This window comes from Marmota monax, unplaced genomic scaffold, assembly GCF_021218885.2.
Source record: "Marmota monax isolate L192 unplaced genomic scaffold, Marmota_monax_Labrador192_F-V1.1 WCK01_AAM20220418_F8-fsc00025, whole genome shotgun sequence".
Classification (NCBI taxonomy): domain Eukaryota; kingdom Metazoa; phylum Chordata; class Mammalia; order Rodentia; family Sciuridae; genus Marmota; species Marmota monax.
Genome location: NW_026691950.1, coordinates 8,496,624 through 8,520,193, shown reverse-complemented (window position 1 = coordinate 8,520,193; position 23,570 = coordinate 8,496,624). Strand labels below are relative to the sequence as shown.

The window sequence follows — 23,570 nt, the reverse complement described above, 5'->3', positions numbered from 1 at the left end:
GAGTATTTGATTCCCCAGTATTCCTATCATCAAAACACATGAGGTGCACTGCTTAAATAGAAATTTAACTCATATGGTTAAATCTGCCATTCCACCCCTCACAACTCTGGAGGGTGCATGTATTTTTGCACCTATAATCAAGTTGGGATACCTTATTTTTCTGGTTATCATTAATACTAACATTGATTCAATACTTCCAACAAGAGTAATTTAGATTAAAATAGAACAAAAAATCTAAAAGACCTTTTAAAACTTTGCATGGAAATGGGTATATCTCGATTCACAAATTCTTCAAATTTGCCCAGTGAAGATGAAAACCAATGTCTTAACCTTTCTGGACTCAGCTGTCAGGCATCTCATTCAGCAGTGGGTTGCGGGGTGTGGAGATCGCGCCCTCTGCTGAGGGGAGGAATTAGTACAGTCAAGGCCATAGCTAGGACCTCTTGGTTCTTGTATTTTATTTTAATGTGGCTATCTTAATTTGAAAAATCTTCAGGCTGGGAGAAGTAATAAAGTAAAAAGTACTTATAAAAATTCTGTATGTGTGTAATTGTGAACATATGTGCATTTTTTTCTGTGTACATACACTCATCTCACTGAAGATGCTGCACAGATGATCTCTAAAACCCTTTCCTTTCTAAAATGATGTGATTCTAAATTTTTTTGAATTGTTCTTTTTAGAATGCTTTTTTTCTGAAATAGATATTTATGATTCATGCATATATAAATGTAACATTTTGATGTAGTTAATAGTTTAATTGATCAATGTCAAAGGCTTCCCTGCCTCTGGCTTAATTTAACATATTTATGGGGTGCAGTGTGATAATTCAGTAAATACATGCATCCAATATATAATGCTCAAATCAAGGAATTATCATTTTCATCTTATCATCATTTCTTTGTTCTTAGAGCCTTCAAACTCCTCTCTTCTACCACTTTATAAAATATATAATAGGTTGTTGTAAACTGTAATCACCCGTGGTGCTACAGAATGCTAGAACTTGGAAGCTAAATGATGGGAGCCAAAGACTTTTGAAAATAAGTTGTCATCCAGTTGGGATGTTTATAGTAAAGAGGTGCCTACCACCAGTTGTATGAGATACAGGAGGACAAACAGCAGCTGGAATTCAGTAGACTGAACAGTGGAGTAGAGTGATCTTCAAATATAGCTCCCAGTCTCATCTTTTTTTTTTTCATTTATTTTTGCTGTTCCCTGTACTTGACACATGATAAAATTCTCATTCCTATCCCACCACTGAAATTCTGCCCATCTTCCCTAATTCTTCTCCAGCTATATACAACCTATTTTTGCACTTATTTTAAATAAGGGAAAAGAGAATATATTTAAATGACATTGACCAAATTATGTTATGTGTCTGTGACAATGAAGTCCACTATTCCATATAATTATAATTTACCAATAAAATCTTAAAAAAAGAAATAAAATCATTTTGAATTCCTCAGAGGAAAAAAGAAACCTAGTTAGTTATAAACGTGGGCTTCTTTACCCCTATTAATGTAGAACATTTTACAGGCTTTTTGAGGTATAATTTATATACCATAAATTTCACCTATTGACTTTTAGTAAATTGATAAGAGTTGTGCAGCCATCACCACAATGGAGCCCTAGAACTTTCCCCTTTCCCTCTAAACTTCCCTCCCACACATCTGCAGTCATTCTCCCTCCAGACACTGGGAACCACTGCTTTAAATTCTGTCTCCGTAAATTTGTTTTTTTTTTTTTCTGAAATTTCATAAGTGGATCATATAACATGTAGTCTGGTTTCTTTCACTTAAACATTTTGAGTCTTATTAATAACTGTCACATGGAACAGTGGTTTGATTCTTTTGATCTCTGGATAGATTCCACTGTATGAGCATATTATATTTATGGTTCATTCATCTGTTTGTGAGCATTTGGATTTTTTTCCACTTGGGGGCTATTTTGAATAATGTTGCTATAAACACTCATATACACGTCTTTGTGTGGATATGTTTTAATTTCTCCTGGATAGACTCCTAAGGGTAGAATTCATGAATTAGATGTGGGTAAGCTGTCAGACTGTTTTCTGAAGTGGTATTATTATTATTTTTTCTCCCACTAGCAAAGCATGAGAGTTTCAGTTTCTCAAAATCCTTGACAGTGTCTTGGTATTATCTACCTTTTTGACTGGAGCCATGTGAGAGAATATGTAGTGGTATCTACACATTAGATGTGGTTTAAGTTTACCTTTCTTTAATGACTAAAAATGTGGAGAAAATTTTTCCATTTGTATGTCTTTCACAAAGTCTTTCTTTTCTAGTCTTTTGCTCACTTGTAATGGGTTGCTTTTTGTCTTTTTAGTGGGTGTTACTATTCTATCTGTATATAAGTTCTTTATCACATAGGTGATTTGTGGGTGTTTTTCTAGTATGTGGTTTGTTTTCTCATTTTCTTAATGGTATTTTTTTTTTAAATTGCTGGGCTTGGGTGTCACATCTAAAATTTTTTGCCTAATCCAAAGTTAAAAAAAAATTTCCCCTGTTTTATTCCAGAAGCTTCATGATTTTCACTCTTACTTTTAAGCCTATGATCTGTTTTGAGTTAGTTTTAGTGTATGGTTTGAGGTGAAGATCAGTGCTTTTGTTTATATGTTTGCACATTTGGTTTCTAATTGTCCTAGTATAATACATTAAAAAGAACATTCTTTTCCCATTGAATAGTATTGGCACCTTACATATATTATTTTACTAAAATGTTCTCCCAAACCTGTAAAGTGGCTGAAATTTTCCTAACTTCAAACTAACACACTAAAAGTCCCACAACTAACAGACATTCGAACCAGGTTAGGAGTTCAGGTCTATCCAATAGATGACCTTATCTTCTATTAAAATTGAGACACTATTTCCCTGCAGATACTTGATTTCAATATTAAACTTCAAACTTCTTAAGATTACATATCACTTATTCTCATCTTGCTTATTTAAGACAGTGCTTATTTATTTGAGGATCAGATGTTATGCAACATTCAGATAACTTAAATAGTAATGTTTATGCAAAAGAAGTAACAACTCTGTAATCTAGTGGCTTATTTTTTTCTATTATGTTTATGCTTACCATTGACTGACCTAGACTTTTACTGTAAACGAAACACTTTTAGGAAAGCACTACTTCCCCCTGCTCCTATTAAAATCCTTCATTTTGCATGAGCATGAACATGAATTTCACTAGAAACCAAGGTGAAATGAGAATGACCTTTCTCATCTTCTTTAAAGGAATAACATAACATGGAAGTCATCTTCAGAAGGTGATAGAAGTACTCGGCTCAAGACCCCGAAGGTCTTTAGTTCAGTTCTACAGTCTCTTGTTCAGTAATCTTGAGCAAGTCATTGGGTCTCTCTGTGCCATAATTTCCTCACCTGTGAAGCAATAGGTGTGGACCAGGTTGTCATCATTGTTCTCCTACCATGATGGACTTTTGTTAAATAAAGTTCTATTATAACATCTGCATATCCCTGGTAACACATTGGTAGTTTCTCTTATTTGCAGACTGCAGTGAGGATCTGTTTCGCTGTCACACAGGCAAATGCCTTAATTATAGCCTCGTGTGTGATGGATATGATGACTGTGGGGATCTGAGCGATGAGCAAAACTGTGGTAAGTAGCATTGTTTCCCTAAAGGTTTTAATTGCAAATCACAGATGTTTATAACCAAGAACCTGTAGCTCACTCTTTGTTAATATGATTAGCAAGTTAAATTATAAAATGTTTGGTTTCTTGTAATTCCTAGAAGGAAGAGTTTTATTCAATCAATCATGTGTATAAATGTAATACTTTTTATATAAATAATCATGCTAAGGAAATGTTAATGAATGGGGTGGAAAGATGGGTAAAAGTTGTTAAAATGCTAATGTGTTTTCCTCTGTGTTCTGTTTTTCCTCTGATTAGAGCCAGTGTCTTATGTTGGGATCCTGAGCTCTTGAGCAAAACTTTATAGACAGATTGCAAATTATTGGATGTGACCAAAGATGCCTCCTGTATTTGATTCCCAAGCACTACTCCTTGGGTAGAGGCCACTCCAAGGGTTAGGATGACACATTTGTTTCAACCACAAATGCTGATATTCTTATTTTTTAAAGAACCTATCCTTTAAAGAGCCATGTTCAATTCTAAATGCCATCTCATAAATTTAAACCAGCAAAATTACTCTTGCTTATTTACCTTTTCAGCTTTGTACTTTAGAATTTTTAGGTACCACTTTATTGGTTGACTAAAATAAGAACTTTGAACTAAAGGGCAACCTGAGGTGAGAATGGACAATGAGAAAATGATGTGAGCCACTGTTCAGTGTTAGAGAATGTTGAAAGGAATATTGGAAAAGGACCAATGATCAGAGGAATATCTTGGAGTGATGGGTGTCAGAAACGATTCCATGCTAGGAATGTTGGTAGTTTCTGGGAACATTGTCTGACTACTCCCCTCACTGTATTTAATAAGATATTGAAAAACGGGACTGTGAGTGTAGCTCAGTGGGTGAGCACTTGCCTAGCATGCACGAGGCCTTGGGTTTGGTTTCCGGCATCACACACACAAATTGAAATATATGTATGTGTACAAATAATCCCATGAGTGATATGGATTGTCTTCTGGGTCTGATTAGAGTTCAGACAAAGGGTGAGACTGAATGCATTCTTATGACTTAGAATTGCATTATACACATCATAGAATCTTTAGTTTCAAGGGGCCTTAGAGATCATCTAGTCCATTTCCTCCTTTTTCCAATGAAATAAGTGGAAAAATGTGGGAGTGGGGCAGTTCATGTAGTTTGCTGGCTGGATAGGTTAGTGGAAAGGGCCAGAGTAGTTAATGTGTAAAAAGAAAACCCCTGCCACTCATCATAAGGCTTCTGGAGCTAGGAGATCATGAAGTATGTGCCCCAAAGTTGGCAGTTGTTTTCATCTAATGGCTGTAATTATGACCTTCCCTCAGATTGGTCTCTGCCCTGGCTCCCTGTCTCTAGTGGACTGGACTTGGATGGCTTTTCTGGTTCCTAACCAAGCATTTCACCTTTTGTGTGCTTCTTTTTTTCTCTGTGCTATGTCTTCTACATACGTTCCTTCACTGCTCCAAACCATCAAGACTCGGGGATCTCTCAGGAGTCTATGACAGTGGCTCTATTCATGGAGATTTACAGGCTAATTTCCCATACTGAATCTGCTATTCGTGATTCCACACACATCTTTTAACTTATATTTAGATTATACATGTCACATTGCAAGGCAGCCCATGGATTCTACCCTTCGAGAGAGGAAACATCACTTAGTGATCTCCCCGCCACCCCCCAGGAATGTGTAGATTGGGATATAGTTTAAATCCAAGTTGAAAAGAATCATGAAAACAATAACATTTTGCATTGCTTACTCAGTAGTTCTTTCAAATATGAGTTGTATATTAAGATAGTCCGTATAGGAAACCTAAGCTGAGCTTTAGGAGAGATGACATAAGGAGATACTTGCCTTACCAATTTGCCAGGGAGGTAAATTACAATTCTTAGAGACAAGAGAGACAGTCACACATACATCCAGTCAGCTCTCTGCGTCATGAAGTACAAATCAGAGTGTGGTTTATTTGAGTCAGTATAAAATTCACAAATTGTCCATAAGGAAAGAAAACAAAAGAGGACAACAATAAGAACAGAATCAGGGCCCTGGCAAAGTGGGGCAGAGTAGTGTAATTCATCTGAGAAGCAGGCACATCTCCCCCATGGTGATGTGTGCAGTAGGGCTCATGGTTGGTGGGAGGTACTATTTTAATTGTGTCAGGCTCATCCTAGAAATATTTCTGAGGTATTGGGGCAGTGGGAATAGATTCTCTTACATTGGAACTGTGAGCCACACAATTCTAAACGTTTTTCATGCTATTTCTGTCTCCATGCATCTTCCTTTCCTCCAGATTGCAATCCTACAAAGGAGCATCGCTGTGGGGATGGGCGCTGCATTGTGGCTGAGTGGGTGTGTGATGGTGACCATGACTGTGTGGACAGATCCGACGAGGTCAATTGCTGTGAGTACTCTGAGGATTCTCATTTTGCTTACTTTCCACTTCTTCTTGTTCAGTGGGTTTTCAAGGTTGAGGACTATACTCAAGGTTCACTCTCTATACACCATTCCAGGGGAGACATTCTTATTCTTTGCTTCTTACCTATAGAGGTAGCAATCAAGGAGTGTGATGGCAATAGCATTATAGTGTGTGACTTCACACCTCTCTCCCAAACTTAATGGGACTCATCTGCCAAGCAGGCGTCTGTTTTCTTTCTCATTGCTCTGGTCTTCTCTATGTATCTGTAGCTTTGCCAAAGGTAATGCTCTTCCCAGAGACCAGTGGTTCTTGTTTCTGCAAACAACATATAAACAGTTTCAGTGTTTATATGAAACTTCCCCATAGAAGCCTCCAAACATGTTTTAGGGGCCATTTATGGGAGAACACGGGAAGAACTGCTAGAAAGAAGAGAGTCTGTTATGTTTATATAGACATAGAAATTGCGTGACTGTAATGATCATTTTACAGCCTATTGTGTTTCTGGGTGAATGAAAATTTCAGGTAGCTCTTACACTACTAAACCAGGAACAACAAGTTTTTCCCACCTCCCAGAAAATATACTATCCCTAGCAGGCAAAAATAAAAATGATTGAATTATAGCAATTGTATATTAAAGAGAGCACAGTTGACCTGAGTCAATGTAATGTAATTCATGCATATTCTAACTAGTTTTAAGATTTTTTTTTTCATCTTTTGCTTTCTAATAAAAGTAGGAAGAGTTGATATACAAGTGCCCCTTGATATCTGTGGGGCATTGGCTCTAGGACCCTGGATGGGTGCCAAAATTTGTGGATGTTTAAACCCCTTATATAAATGCTTCAACATTTGCATGTAACCTATGTGTATCCTCCTATATACTTTGAATAATCACTAGATTACTTATAATACCCAATATAATGTAAATGCTATGCAAATAGTTGTTATACTATATAGATTTTGTTTAAGGAATAAGTACAAGAAAAAAAGTCTCTACATGTTCGGTACAGGACAACTTTTTTTCCCTGAGTGTTTTTAATCTGTGATTGGTTGAATCTGTGAGTAATGAATCTAGGGATACCATATATGAAATTCAATATTTAACTGGCTTATAACTTGAGGCAAAAACATAAATTTGAATAACAGTTTTAATTTGGGCATAAGAATATTTTGTAAAATGTTTCAGGAACAAAATTGTGCAGCTTTTCCCTGCCCTGAGTTGAATTCGAAGTGAAATGTCAACTGAGCCCCCTCCTCAGTGAACCAGTGGAGCAGAGTGGGCTGTATGCAGATGATCTGGGGACAGCAAGGACACAACCCAAGGTTCATGGGTTTCTGTTGCCCTAATAGATGGTAGGCATTGACATTAGAAAAACTACAGGAATCACAAGGCTAATGGCTACTGGATCTTCCCTTCAAATATCAGATGTCATCAACAAGTGTGGAAATAAACTATATTGAGAGGTCCTTCACATATCTCATATTATTGGTAGTATCACCACTACCATTACTGAAAACAACCCCACACTTCCCAAGAAAAAGTAAATTTTTAGCAAGCGCTCTTTAGAGAAGAAGGCAAAATTCTAGAAAGAAAACTGTGCATTCTAAAAAAAAAAAAAATCTTGGCATTTAACAAGCCGTTGATTGATCCATTTGTGTACATAGAATACTTCGTTTCTTGGTGATGCCTGATAGGTAGGAATCATGCCTGTGATTTGCAGATTGAAGAATGAATGAATAAGGTGAGTGCTGTTCTGGTCTTTCCTAGCCTGTCACAGCCAGGGCCTGGTGGAGTGCAGGAATGGACAGTGTATCCCCAGCTCTTTCCAGTGCGATGGAGACGAGGACTGCAAGGATGGGAGTGATGAGGAGAACTGTGGTGACAGTGAGTGTGTCCCAGGCCCCTGGGACATTTATTCATTGGTGGACTTTTCCTTGGGAAGGGAGTAAAAATATCTGAAAGTTAATTTAGTGTTTAAGAAGGATTTCCACATAAATCTTTCATATTGCCTCAGGGATCCCCATTGCCCTGGGCAGTCAGGAAACCTTTCTGTGTTAGAGTGACAGAGGCTGAAAGTCATTTCTCAGGGGGAAGGGACGGGGTGAAACAACATGGTCAGATTCAGCTAGCTGTTCATAGGGAGAGCCATGATAAAGAAGAAGGTTTAGTGTAGAGCATCCAATTAAACAAGATTAGATTCCAATTAGAAAAAAAAAACTAGCTCCTGAAATTAAATGGAACAGCTTCCTAAAATAACCTCGTTAAGGAGAGGTAGTCTAATATCTCACATTACCAAGCAATAAACTCAAACACCCTTTAAAAAGAGTGCGATATCCATGTGTGAAACTTGAAAAGAAAGAGTAGATCAAATAAGTTGGTTTTTAAATGTGAACATTTCTGTCAGAAAAGAAAATTCCACACTGTTTGTTTTAAGTTCTTGCATATGCAAGCCTCTCAGGACAAAGCTGTTAGGAATATCCCAAAGCTTACCCATCACCACATTGGCTTATAGGATACAAGAATAGCCTAGGTGTTAGGAATGTGGTTGCTATAGCCCTGGCTTCAAGCCCTGGCTTTACCACTTACTATCCGGTGTTCTTTGGGCTAGTTACTTCATCCTTCTGTGTCTCAGTTTCTGTGTTTCCATACTCCAAATAGTGATAACTACTTTGTAGGGTTGATGTTTAGTGAGAATGGAGTAAGTGTTGGTCCTTATTGTGTGGTTACAGCATTTATTGGGCTTTGCATATTCATAATCAGCAAATGAGACTGCACACTGTAGATATACAGGTAAGCTAGTTTAATCATAAAGAATATTGGTTATTAGAATAGCTTTAGTGAGGGAGATTCCAAGGCCTAAAAGGTGAGCTTTGATAACACATATTTATTACTTGAAAATAATACATAAAGAGAACTTTGTTTTATCCGTTTTAAAATTCAAACAGAAATCCTTTACTAGGCATGAGTTATGGTGTGCATATCAACCAAGATCTTACCTTTGGATCAAATTGTTCTTTACATATAATTAAATCATTTCTATGTGATTTCATAGTGGATGCTTCACTATGAAAAAGGCAGGATTTGCAGATTATTTCCTTACATGTGTGAAATGTCAGAAAATCACATCGTAAAATGTATAGAAAAAGTCACATTTTAGTACATTTATATTGTTTACTATAATGGATTCAACTTAAAAAAGTGTGCTATCATGGTGCCAATATGGGTGCATCTACTGGGAATTCAGTGGCAAACAAAACTGCTGATGGAGATTACAGACTCCTGGGAGACATACAGATGCTACAAATAGTTATATAAGTCAGTGTCTAAATGCAAAGTTTGACATGGCCTACACTGGAAAATGGGGTGTGCATGTCCTGGCAGGAGCCCTCAGCCAAAGCCTCCCAGGGACGAGATCCTGGAGCTCAGATCTGAAGAACATTGGGTATCGACCAAGAGAAGAGGGACTGGAAAAGCATTTCAGACACACAGCACTAGGTGGCTAAGAGTCCTGAGGTGGGAAGGAGCAAGGCATGTGTAGGGTACAGGGAGAAGGCGACTGTGATCAGAGAGCTGAGGATGGAGGGGCCTTGGACTGCATAAGAGCTGTCATCATGGATTGTAGAATTGTTCTGCTAGATGGTGGGGTTGGGTGGGAGGCAAACAGCGCCCACTACTCACAAGGTCCTGTTGAAGAGTTAGGCCTTAAAAACCCTCCAGGCTCTGGCTCTGCCTGCCTGTCTACTCTTCCTCATTCTCCACAGTGGTTGAAGATCCAGTGACTTCATCCTGCACATGTGTAGCTTTTCTGCTTGGAAAACCCTCTTTCCCTCTTATCACAGCATAGCCCCATCTACCTGGTAAAGTCCTTTGGGAAGCTTCTCCTAGTGCCCTTGTCTGCTTCAGCTGCCCTTTATATAGATCTTTGGTAAAGCAATGGTCATATAGCCATCATGAAGCTTGGGTTGTGACAGCGTCCCTATTAGAGTGGGTGCTACTTCACAGAGGCTGTCATGCTCCTTCACCTTTCAACATGCAGCACCTAGTTTGTCACATACACTTGTCACAGAGTAAGCATTTAATATTTGCTGGAATAATGAATGTGCAATGTCCCAAAATAGGAGCTTAAGTGCATGGAAATTGTTTAAGCTTGCCTTGAGGGGAAGAAAAAAACTTAACCTGCTAGCTTAAAAAAAAATAGACAGTGACATCTCTTTTCTGTATGGCAGTAATATATAGCATTGCATAGTAGTGAGCCTGGCAAGGAAAAGGATTCCAGTATAATAAACATTGTCTTAGAATTAGATATAAGATTATAGATACTCACATAACATTATCAATGCTGAAAAGTGCCTTGCAGTGTTTTCCAGATTCCACATGACATTTCTAAAAGTAATTGACCATAATAATGAGGGAGAGATGGAAAGTGAAAGGGCAGTAATTTATTACCTTATCCACTTAATCTACAAATGACCAGGAAATCAACGGGAAGAACAGTTTCCTTTCTACATACCTTAAGGAAAAGCCATTAGGGCAAAGGCTGACATTAATGCTGTCATTCATTTGGAAACAAGAAACCTAAGTCATCTCACTAGGCTGAAGGTGCTCTTCAAGGCCATAGTGATGATGTGGATAACAGCTGCAAGAGACTTACTATGATAGAGCACTCTCATTGTACAGGTGTGGGTTCTCAACTAATACTAGGGAATTTTCCTTAGAGGGGAGACCAGAATTGGGAGTAAATGAGCTTTACAAGTAATGTCACTGGATATTCAGAATTTCAAGATCTTCGTATTGCTTTCTGTCCCTCAACTCACTTGAATTTTATTTTAATGTATAGACACCCATGTAAAAATAAAACTCTATCTTTTTTCCATTAAAAGTAACAACCACCTGTTGTGTTTTTTTTTTCTTATTTCTTCATTCCTGCAGAATCTTCTTGGAATAGATTATTATACTTAGTTGCCAGGAAAATTAGTTCAGATAGTACCTGTTTCACATGTGTTCGATATTTTTAGGGAGAAATTGGAAGGAAATTAAAGTTGTGTCATTCCTCGGCTCCACCAGGCATTCTTGACCCTTCAGATCCCAGGGTGAGGAATGCAGAGTCAGTGAAAGCCACGGTGTCTTTCTTTCCTTCACAGGTCAGACTCCATGTCAAGAAGGAGACCAAAGATGTCTCTACAGTTCCTGCCTTGACTCATGTGGTGGAAGCTCTCTGTGTGACCCAGACAGCAATCTAAGTAACTGCAGTAAGTACAACAGCTGATAGATGCAATCCCAGGGACAGGGCTGCACCCAGCCTTTTTCTTCTGCATTGACATGAAACTACTGAAATCTGGAATCTCTCCAAGAAAGTATATTTATTTGCTTTTTCTTCTTATAAAGGTTGAATGTGGTAGCAGAAAGAAATAAAATGGTCTTAATTAACTTAAATCAGAAACAAATGTGTCACTGTGAATGGACTATAAATCCACATTGCCTAATATCATTACCGTCACTTTTCAACTTGACATCAACTCCCATATATTATTTCCTTGGCTCCGTCGGCAGGCAGATGTTATCTGTCTTCCTTTTAAAAGCACAGCTTCAAAATGGAAACTTCAGCCAAGAAGCAAATGGGAAGTCCTTCAAAACAGCCACATAAACTTTGGCAGTCCATCCTTTTTATAAATTTATTCTCACCTTTCCACAAACTTTGGTGACCTCTAATGGTTTTGGAACCATTGTGTTAATTTGTTTCAGTGACAGTGTAATAGTTCCAAATGGCGTAAGTAGGTGGTGCTCTCTAAATTGGTTTCTAGGAGGAGGAATTATTTGGGGGAACACAGAATGGGCAGAAGAAAAGACTGAATGGATTCTCACGGGAAATTTAAATGAATCAAAATCTCTAACGACTGATTTTTAGAATTGATTTCTTACTTCTGGGTCCTGTTTTCTTATTACACTCATTTCCTTCACTTTTGATAATTAAATGTTTGCCTCATCTTCAGCTTGGGCAAGAAGTTTAGAAGCAGTTCAGTCAACTTTCCTTTGGAAAGACAGAATTTCCTGTTAACACACATCCTTTCAGCTGAGGAAGTCCGCAGGCTGATGGGCTCAGGGTCTTGGATCTGCTAAAATTTTCACATGGCCCCATAGCTGTCAGGGAGTCTCAAGGTGAAACAAGTAGACTGGTAAGGGGCTTGAGGAGTCAGCCAATTAAAAACTCAGACTGACAGGATTTTTGTTTTCATGAGCACTTACTGACCTACAGAAAGCACAGTCCCAGACCTCCTGACTTCTCACATGTGGGTATGGATTTTCCTATGTGTTAAGCCAGTTTTCTGTTGTTAATAATGCTATACCATAAACTAAGTAAGTAAGTTATTTTGGCTCAACTTTTTGTCTAAGGCTAGGGGGCCACAACTAATGACCTAATGATTTTCTTGCACAGAGAACTAGAGTGGCCTAGGGCTCAGATGGAGAGAGACAGAACATTCTTTATTCTTTTATAAAGCTACTTGTACCTGATCATAGGGCTCAACTCTGATGATCTAATCTACTCTTAATCACCTCCCAGTGGGCCTCACTTTTATATGTCATTGTTAAGTTTCTACCATCTGGAGATCAAGCTCCAACATGAGTTTCAGAGGGATAAACCACAGCACACTATGATAGAATAGTAGATATTAATCTAGTCTTTAAGAAGACATACTCACACTGCTGTTTTAGTCATATATATATACATACATACATACATTCATATATATCTCATTGTTTCATTTTGCTCATCTCCTAATCTGTGGAACTTTTTCAGAATTATTTCTTTACTTCACCTTCAATTTGGGATGAATAATTTTGAGGAGTGACAGTCATCTCAAAGACATGTTTTATTGTTCAAGTTTTGGGGGTTGTTTGACATGAAATGGCACTTACTATTAGACTCAAAAGAGTAGAAAAGAACATTTAGCGTGGTCAAATTTGGTCAGGGTGTAAATGGATGTGTTACTTCATTTCTCTATGTTTGAAATACTTCAAAATCTAAAATTTAAAAACATTGTCACCTGTAGGAAAAAGAAGTTGTAGGAAGGGCAACTAGATATCTCTGGCTCATGCATTTGAACACTATTTATGATGTATATACCATGTTTCAGGATCCCCATGGGCACTGGCTTGCAATGTGAAGGATGTATTTTTGCCTTCCCACCCATACTACAGTGTTTTTCTCTCCATGTTCAAGTACACTGTTTCCTTAGCCCTTGCTGCCTTACCAACTTTCTCACTCACCATATATACTCTTGTCATGTGCTCTGCATATAAATTCAGCAAACATTCAAACATGCCCACTTTGAGTGCCAAGCACTGGGCTAGCCCCCTTGGTCTTTCAATCCTTTTCTTATTAAAAACAGTATTTCTAATTGAGAATGAAGATATTATTTCTTATCTTTTAAAGAGCCTCAGGATGGGATATATTGTGGTTTGGATATGACATATTACCATTTGGATATGAAGACTCCCCAAAGAGTCATGTGTTGAAAGCTTGATGCCCCTGCAGCAATGTTCAGAGGTGGGCTTTAGGGAAGGGATTGGATCATGAAGGATCTGACCCCATTAGTGGATTAATAATTTGAAGGTATTATTGGGAACTGTAGGATGTGGGACCTAGTTGAAGGAAGCAGGTCACTGGGGACTATATCTTGTGCCTGGCCTCTTCTACTCTCTTTGCTTCTTGGCAGCCATTAGTTGAGCAGTTCTCCTCTAACATACTCTTTCGCCATGATGTTTTTGCCTTAGAGCTGTTGGACCAGGGACTGAGACATCTGAAACCATGAGCCCAAATAGATATTACTTCCTCTAAGTTGTTTTCCTCAGATATTTGTCACAGCAATGAAAAGCTGACTACTACAAGATATATGTGCTTGGTTCTATGTAAAGAGGGACAAAGGTACTTTCCTCTCAGAAAATCCTTCAATTGGTTCTTGCCATCCCATAAAATATTATAAAACTTTCTAGTGGCCCTTGGAGATCTTCTGGATGGGATCCAGTAATCAGTATTTCTTAAATTGCCCAGGTGACTTCAGTACAAAAGAAGGCTAAAATGACTATTTTAGAGACCTATTTGTGAGTAGGCTTGCAGGAGTATGTGACTTCTCTGAAATCAGACATTTAAATGTTTTCATATTTCTACGTGTGTTTTTCAGTAGAGAACATCCATGGCTTTCCTTACATTCCCCAAAGCACCTACATTTAAAAACAGAATCAAACCTGAAAATCTCATCTCCAATGAGACAATGTACTAATAGGCTTACTTCTCTTTTTTCGTTGTTGTTGTAGATAGACACAATGCTTTTATTCACTCATTTTCATGTGGTGTTAAGAATTGAACACAGTGCTAGGCAAGCACTCTACCACTAAGCCACAACCCCGGCCTGGATCCTATTCCTCTTAAAGAACAATTTTTAGCAGCCTGTGTTATCCCATCCAGTCACAGCCCAGCATCATTACCATCTTTGTGCCTTCCTAGGAGACAAAATGCAAACCTGCCCTTGCCTTAGTGGGTAGGAGCAGACTGCTATTTCTCCTTACTCCATCATTTCCCCCCTTGCAGTGTGTAACCCAGGCAGGTGCAGAAACCTGGTAAGAAGACCAACTCCTGGGCATGTCTCTCCCCTTTTTTGTGCCATGTTTACCTTGGCCCTGTGAAGTCAGGTATGGCTGTTGTGCCCCCAGGCATCCTCTCAAATTACCCATGATGCTTTATACATCTTTTTAAAAAAATTTGTTTTAATTAGTTACACATGACAGTATAATGATCTTGACATATCATACATTTGAATCAGACGGGGTATAATTTCTCATTTTTCTGAGTGTACAGGTTGCAGAATCACATTGATCATGCAGTCATGTATATACATACAGCAATAATGATGTCTATTTTATTCTGTTGTCCTTCCATTCCCCCCTTCCCCCATCCCATCATTTCTCTCTACCCAATCTAATGTGACACACTTCTTTTTTTTTCTTTTTCCTCACATCATCATACATGTATTCTGTATAACTATGAGGGTCTCCTTCTTATCTTCCGTGCAATTCCCTTCTCCCTCTCTCTCTCTGTCTCACCTCTCTTCCCTTTTTAGTGATAATCTTCTTCTCATGCTCTTCCTCAGAGGTAGGGTGCTTGCCTAACATGCTCGATGCCCTGGGTTCGATCCTCAGCACCACATTAAAAAAAAATAAAGATATGTGTCCACCTGCTTTATCCATCTTTACTTCCATGTGTTCACTTGTGCATTTTTTTTTTCCTTCAAATTGTGAGGCTCTTATTTAATGTGGAGGCAGAGGAAGAATTGAACAGTTTTGCTTTGAATAACTTTCTACCAACCTATAACTCCCTGCCCTCTTTTAAAACTCCATTTAGATGGAACAAATAGCTCAGGGGTGTAGCAAAGAAGCCCAACACCATAATGGCTTAGAACTCAGTCCTTGGGAGCAAAGAGTAGACAGGAAGAATAACCTCTTTATAAAAGCATTCCCAACTCATAAGTGAAAAATAAATAACTGAATTAGTGTACTATCATTTGGCAACATTATGAGTTAGTGGGTCAAGGTGTGGAGCATCTGTGGCTGCTCATATCACAAAGAGAGGAAAATCAGGTATGATGTGGCTTTCCCTGAAAGAACACCACAGCCGAATATATTCTTGCCAAAGGAATGGAACTTGGTGAATCCTCTGGATTTCTCTGCCAGTGTTCAGGAAATCAAGACATGGGAACACATTTAACCTCATCAGGAACATGTGCTCGGACAAATCCAAACTCAGGTACTCTCTCCATAGATCAAATCCCTGCATATTTAAGTTGTGAAATTATAAAGAAAATCAAAGAGATTTTGAGAAATTTTAAGACACTTAAAAGATAAGACAAGTTAATAAAATTAGGCAAGACTAAACTACAGTACCTGGGAGTGGTGCACACTTATGTAATAATACTGTAAAGAAGAACAAGGAGGTTAATACCGGGAAACTCATTAGCTACCTTGAAGAGAAAGGAGGTTGAGATAAGATGGAGTATGTGGAAGGTGTTTCTGGGTATCTGTCAAATTTTGATTTCTTGATCTAGGTGATTGTTATAAGGATGCTCACCTTATAATAACTCATCAGATCACTAGAAATAACAATCATAAAGAGAGGTTTAGAGTTTGAGGCAAAGATGAATCTTTAATATTATGTATGCATCTGGTTGTTGAAAAGTGGCATATTTTTACATAGAAGATCATCACTTAATACATGATTTCCAGCAACTTCAGAATCATAACAAGAATTTAACTGGATAGTTAACAATTTCATCATTATGTTAAATTTAATAAATCTTGTTTAAAAATTTGCAAGGTGAAATATAATTAGGACTCCACCAAGACTCCATCATATTTATTTATCTTTCTTTTTTTATTGGTTGTTATCTTTCAATAGATATTTATCAAACCTGAACTATGTTCAGGTCACTGTACTAGGCACTTCTTTTAACGTGCATTGTAAACAGTTCTGTGATCTTTAAACATTCACGCGTTTGTGATGTGATCGCCCTCTAGTGGCTACTTCAAATCAGGCTCGTGAGTGAGTCTAATGCTTCCAATGCAAAAGTTTATGGATACCATAAATCACAGATTCTGGGGTTGGTAGGTATCTTGAGAGTTTAACTTGCTTAGCAATCTGTAAAGAATGCTTTATGAAAGGATAAAACACAAGATCCAATCAACCTTACCACACTCAATAAACATCTCCGGTATAATATATTATCATTACTTAATCCTTTTATCTCCCTTGGCTCTGAAACACTTAAAAGTTACATCTTATCCCAAATCAAGAGTAATGCATTCTCCATGTTATCAAAAGAGAGAAAAAAATCCAAGTGATATGTTCTATTAATCATGTAAATGAATACACTGATTAAACATTTAAACCTTGATGAGGCAGCTGAGGAGGAAAAGATGTGTTCAAGAAGGAAAAAGAGAAGCTGCATCAGAATTCTGCCTGAATGGTCTTATTTTTGTCAAATTATAGGTATATTAAAGAAAAAAGTAATGAGGGCTGCAGCTTCTGACTTGTGAGATGGTAGTGATAAACAAGGAGACAATAAAGGCAGACTGAATTATAGGAACAGTATGGTCCTACTTTGGTGAAAGTAACTCCCAGATCTAAAAGTCTATAATTGTCTGAGTGTGTGTGTGTGTGTGTGTGTGTGCACGCGCGCACGTGTGCACACATGAGAAGGGCATGCAAGGACCCAAACTGCCTATTGGCTTTGAGGATTGGTGAAGAAGAAGGAGAGTGCTGGAGGTGATGATTGACTTTTTTAAATGCATTTTGAATGTTTTTATTGTTACAAGGAACATGTGGTTTTTTAAAATCTGAAAATGAAATACTTACATGTTACCCCATTTCTTAGCTTGGATTGATACAACAAATTTCCATAGACTATAGGCAACAAACATTTATACCTCACAGTCCTGGAGGCTGAAGTCTGAGATGAGGTCAGATTCTAGTGAGGCCCCTCTTCTGGGTTGCAGATGACAACCTCTCACCATGTCCACATATTGGAGAACGAGGACAAGAGACGCTGGGGTCCCTTTCATAGGGATACTTCTTCTGTTCATGGAGGTTCTGACATCGTGGCTTACTTAACTCCTGAAGGACCCACCTCCTGATGCCATCATATTGGGAATTAAGACTTCAACACATGTGCTTTGGGGGACACACAGATGTTGAATCCATAATGCCTTCACCAATCAAAAAAAGGGTTACTAGGAACCAGCCCCACAATCCCTTGCTCTCCTCCTCTTTCCACCCTATACTCCTCTTCAAGGTGATACCAATTTCACAATGTTGTATTTTTCTCAGAAAACTGTTGTACTTTGTCCCCAGTGTTTTTAATCTGACCCATGTCATGATTCTTATAAAAATATCTGTGGAACCCTTGATTCTTTAAATTAAAAAATCATCCTGGAGCTGTTTTGGCATTTCACCTCAGTCCCTCTTGCTAATCTATTTGCATGCATACCACTTTTTAATTGAATAATTAAATTCAATTTGAATAATTACTCTTAATAAGACATGAAGTCTTCAGCCTGCCTGGGCTAATTTTACAAAGACACTCCCTTGATTACCTCTCTTGCCTTGGAAAATGTGGCACATTTGCTGTGAACACTGAGGGGACAGGAAACCTCTCTACTGCATTCCCTCAAACCTGCCCCAAATCATTTATCCTTGAAAGCTTCTTGAGTTACTCTTGCTCTTTGAATCCCTTTGGGCTCATTGTTTTTTCTTTTTATTTTATTTTATTTTTTTTATTGTTGGTTGTTCAAAACATTACATAGTTCTTGATATATCATCTTTCACACTTTGCTTCAAGTGGGTTATGAACTCCCATTTTTAGCCCATTCATAACCACTGTCTTAGTAAGCTTAGGCTGCCATGACAAAATACCAGAGGCCAGGTGGTGTGAACAACAAATATTTGTGTCTTACAGTTCTGGAGGCTGAAAGTCCAAGATCAAGATACTGGCAGATCTGGTCTCTGGTGAGGGCCTGCTTCCTGGTTTGCAGATGGTGGCCTTCTTGCTTATATCCTCACTTGATAGACAGCAACAGTTCTAGTTTCTTCCTCTTCTTATGAGAACACTAATCCCATCATGGTGTTCCACCTTCATTCAGACATCATCTAAACCCAATTGCTTCCCCAAGGCCCCCCCTAATACTGTCACATGGAGGGTTAGGCTTTCAACATCTGAATTCAGATATGAGAGAGACACAAGCATCCAGTCCATGATAAACTATCATAGCCTGTACATATCACTCTACAGCTACGAGCACATGTGTCCTTTTTCCAAGTTTGTGGAATTCCTCAATGTCCAGGACATTATTTAGCATTATTTTTGCATTTGTAGTACCTCAAGTAGTTACTGACATCTTTTATCTCCCGTTGTCTGTCCTCTCTGACACTGTACTAGGTACTGTCTCTGAGATCAAAAGATAAAGTCTTATTTCTCAAATATCTCAGAATTTCCATGGGGGAGGAAGTTAAATAAAGAGAGTAAAGCAGAGTGCAATGCTGTTTGACAGGAACATGCCTAAGTCGCTGTGGCTCTCAGAAGAGACTCATTCTGAGAGTAGAAGAGGAGGAGTGGTTGGCCAGGAAGGCTTGGAAGAGGTGTTTGTTTTGAGTCTTCCAAGCCAAGGAGGAGTTAGCTCAGTGGGGAGGATGGAAGAGGATTATTCTAGACAGCAGATGCCATATGCACATGGTAGCTAGAAGACTGACCCCATCTGAGGGGATGATTGCAGTATGTCAAGGAAGGAATGGAACAAACAGTATGTGCATAGACATGCAAATCTTAAAATACCAGTGTCATAGGGGAACAGAGTTCACTGCAGCAGAGATCTGTTGGTGGTGCAATAGAGATCTGTTTCCATAGGCTGGAAAACTAGGCTGCAGCTGAAGAGTAAAATAACCTTGGGTCCTAAGCTAAAGTGTTGGATTTTTTTTTCCTGGTTGGCAAGAAGAATCCAACACATCTCAGCCTCCTCCTGCCCTGAAAAGTTGTAGCCTTTTATTTACATTTGATGATCAACAATAAAGTATGCAGACAGAAGTTGTCTTAATTGCCGATTTAATCAAACTCATAGATTTTTTTTAATGACTGTGAAGATAATGGGGACCGTTCTATTTTAGAAGAAATGAAAAATAAATCAGAAGGTGAACTGGAGTGAATAAAAAGAATCATAGGCTATTCCCCTTCTTGGTCTATTCCCTAAAGACCTAAAAAGAGCATACTACAGGGACACTGCTACATCGATGTTCATAGCAGCACGATTCACAATAGCAAGACTGTGGAACCAACCTAGATGCCCTTCAATAGACGAATGGATAAAAAAAATGTGGCATTTATACACAATGGAGTATTACTCTGCATTAAAAAATGACAAAATCATAGAATTTGCAGGGAAATGGATGGCATTAGAGCAGATTATGCTAAGTGAAGCTAGCCAATCCCTAAAAAACAAATGCCAAATGTGTTCTTTGATATAAGGAGAGTAACTAAGAACAGAGTAGGGACGAAGAGCATGAGAAGAAGATTAACATTAAACAGAGATGAGAGGTGGGAGGGAAAGGGAGAGAGAAGGGAAATTGCATGGAAATGGAAGGAGACCCTCATTGTTATACAAAAGTACATACAAGAGGAAGTGAGGGGAAAGGGAAAAAAAGGAAAAAAAAACAAGGGGGAGAAATGAATTACAGTAGATGGGGTAGAGAGAGAAGAGGGGAGGGGAGGAGAGGGGAGGGGGGATAGTAGAGGATAGGAAAGGCAGCAGAATACAACAGACACTAGTATGGCAATATGTGAATCAGTGGATGTGTAACTGATGTGATTCTGCAATCTGTATATGGGGGTAAAAATGGGAGTTCATAACCCACTTGAATCAAATGTATGAAATATGATATGTCAAGAACTATGTAATGTTTTGAACAACCAACAATAAAAATTTAAAAAAAAGAATCATAGAGTCATAGTTAGATAAATCAAATCAAGGAGAAAAATGAGACACTTTCTAATACGTACATGCCGGGCTCTGTGCTAGCAGCTACAAAGGCAGAAACCCTCCTTGGTTCACCATGGTGCTTCATTAACTGACTTATTTATTTTTTGATATCTGCAGAAAAATATCATATACTACTTGCATTCTGATCTTTGCTACTCTAAAGAAAGAGTAAAATAGACTTTAAATTTGTTAAGTTAAAAGAAGTTGCTTTTACAAGTAAAATCTAAAAACTACTATTTGTTTTTTTTTAATTTTTATTATTAGTTGTTCAAAACATTACATAGTTCTTGACACATCATATTTCATACATTTGATTCAAGTGGGTTATGAACTCCCATTTTTACCCCATATACAGATTGCAGAATCACATCCGTTACATGTCCACTTTTTTACATATTGCCATACTAGTGTCTGTTGTGTTCTGTTGCCCTTCCTATCCTCTACCATCCCCCCTCCCCTCCCCTCCCCTCCCCTCTCATCTTCTCTCTCTACCCCATCTACTGTAATTCATTTCTCTCCCTTGTTTTTTTTTCCTTTTCCCCTCACTTCCTCTTATATGTAATTTTGTATAACAATGAGGGTCTCCTTCCATTTCCATGCAATTTCCCTTCTCTCTCCCTTTCCCTCCCACCTCTTATCCCTGTTAAATGTTAATCTTCTTCTCATGCTCTTCCTCCCTGCTCTGTTCTTAGTTGCTCTCCTTATATCAAAGAAGACATTTGGCATTTGTTTTTTAGGGATTGGCTAGCTTCACTTAGCATAATCTGCTCTAATGCCATCCATTTCCCTGCAAATTCCATGATTTTGTCATTTTTTAGTGCAGAGTAATACTTCATTGTGTATAAGTGCCACATTTTTTTTTTAACCATTCATCTATTGAAGGGCATCTAGGTTGGTTCCACAGTCTAGCTATTGTGAATTGTGCTGCTATGAACATTGATGTAGCAGTATCCCTATAGTACGCTCTTTTAAGGTCTTTAGGGAATAGTCTGAGAAGGGGAATAGCTGGGTCAAATGGTGGTTCCATTCACAGCTTTCCCAGGAATCTCCATACTGCTTTCCAAATTGGCTGCACAAATTTGCAGTCCCACCAGCAATGTACAAGTGTACCCTTTTCCCCACATCCTCTCCAGCACTTGTTGTTTGACTTCATAATGGCTGCCAATCTTACTGGAGTGAGATGGTATCTTAGGGTGGTTTTGATTTGCATTTCTCTGACAGCTAGAGATGGTGAGCATTTTTTCATGTACTTGTTCATTGATTGTATGTCCTCCTCTGAGATGTGTCTGTTCAGGTCCTTGGCCCATTTGTTGATTGGGTTATTTGTTTTCTTATTGTTTAATTTTTTTTATGTGTGTTTTTTTTGTTAGGTCAGTGTGAACCCATTACCCTGGAACTCTGCATGAATTTGCCCTACAACCATACAAATTATCCAAATTATCTTGGCCACCAGACTCAAAAGGAAGCATCCATCAGCTGGGAGTCCTCGCTCTTTCCAGCACTGGTTCAAACGAACTGTTACAAATACCTCATGTTCTTTGCTTGTACCATTTTGGTACCAAAGTGTGATGTGAACACAGGCCAGCGCATCCCCCCCTGCAGGTAATATGATGGGGTCTTCAATGAGTATCCTAATTTTATTTCCAGAAGATCTAACAGAAAGAAGATGTCGTCAAGTTCAGACAAAATAAATATCGCTAAAAGTCTCTGGATTTAACAAATGATATATTTAAAAAGTAAAGTAGCAGGAATGGTAAAATGAGTATGTGAGTAAGAATCCATGACTCCAGAGAAGTCAGGGAAGCGAGGAGGTTGTGCACTATCTTTGATGATAGGTCATGCACTTGAATAATAAAACCACACGCATTTCATTGGAGTGGGTCAAGAAGCATTTTTAAAAACTCTAGTTAGCAGAGAAAGGAGGCATACGTGTCTCTTTTCTCTGTCAACATTGATGTGTTTAAAATGCTGCATTCTGATAGCACTCAAAAGTGAGAGATATTACACAGGGAGACAGAACACCAGCCTCACAGCTTGGATGGGGATGGACATCACTGACATTTTTCTGCTTCTCTGAATGAAGTTAAGTAAGGGACAGAAACTGAGAGTGTGGCTTGGACTTTGTGCATGAGTGATAACCTAGAGATCAGAAGTGTTGTTCTGGAGTGCACTGTTTGCATTCAAGTTCTAGATCCCTAGCTGGAGTGGAGCCTTAAGGCAAATTCTTCAGGCTCTCTGCCTTGGTTCCTTTACCTGGTAAAATACTAAGGTAATGGGTTGTTGTGAGATTAAATGAAAATGCATAAACAGAAAGTCCTCTCATGGGTTGTGAGCCCTGTGATGAGATAGCTATGATGACAGCACAGGAGCACAGTTGCTTAGTGAAGGTGTTGTTCGTCCTCCATGCCATGGGTTAGAGATTGCAGTACAAGAATGTGCCCATACAAGATGACTATCACAGTCAGTGCTGTTTCCCATTAAGGGTGACTATGCAGATGTGCTTGCCAAAGCATGAGTGGTAACTACACAAACCATATGTTAAGATCAGAAGTCACTTAGAACTTCAAGAAAAGGCAATAATATCAATATAGTAGACAGATGGGAAAACTATAAATTAAATACTAAATACCAAATGGATGACAAAATAGGGCCATCTATGGAGTCAGAACAGGAAACAATAAATTTACAAAATGATTTGGGGTCCTTGTTAAATCATACAAAATGAGGAGTGTAAAAATATCAGCTTGTGCAAAAATAGTTCTGAAAATTTCCGTCAAATTGTCTTTTCAAGTATCACCATTAGAATAGATAACAACTTTATATTGAAAAGCCATTTGTAAATCTCATTCTACTTTTGCTAAGTAAGGTCAATGGTGATAGTGAATAATTATTTTTAATAGTACCTCACATAGTCTTTGATTTTTCTTATATGTACATAAA

The 23,570-nt window shown here is 38.3% G+C and overlaps 1 protein-coding gene across 2 annotated transcripts in view; it reads left to right on the top strand.

Annotated features, from left to right (window-relative positions):
* Positions 1 to 23,570, top strand: part of Corin (corin, serine peptidase) — a 291,574-nt gene that overhangs the window by 212,184 nt on the left and 55,820 nt on the right. For both annotated transcript variants that reach the window (XM_046457155.2, XM_046457224.2), the window contains exons 7-11: positions 3,530 to 3,637; positions 5,933 to 6,043; positions 7,824 to 7,940; positions 11,198 to 11,305; positions 22,001 to 22,232. In XM_046457155.2, the coding sequence (XP_046313111.1) occupies positions 3,530 to 3,637; positions 5,933 to 6,043; positions 7,824 to 7,940; positions 11,198 to 11,305; positions 22,001 to 22,232 (676 nt within the window). The remainder of the gene's footprint in view (positions 1 to 3,529; positions 3,638 to 5,932; positions 6,044 to 7,823; positions 7,941 to 11,197; positions 11,306 to 22,000; positions 22,233 to 23,570) is intronic.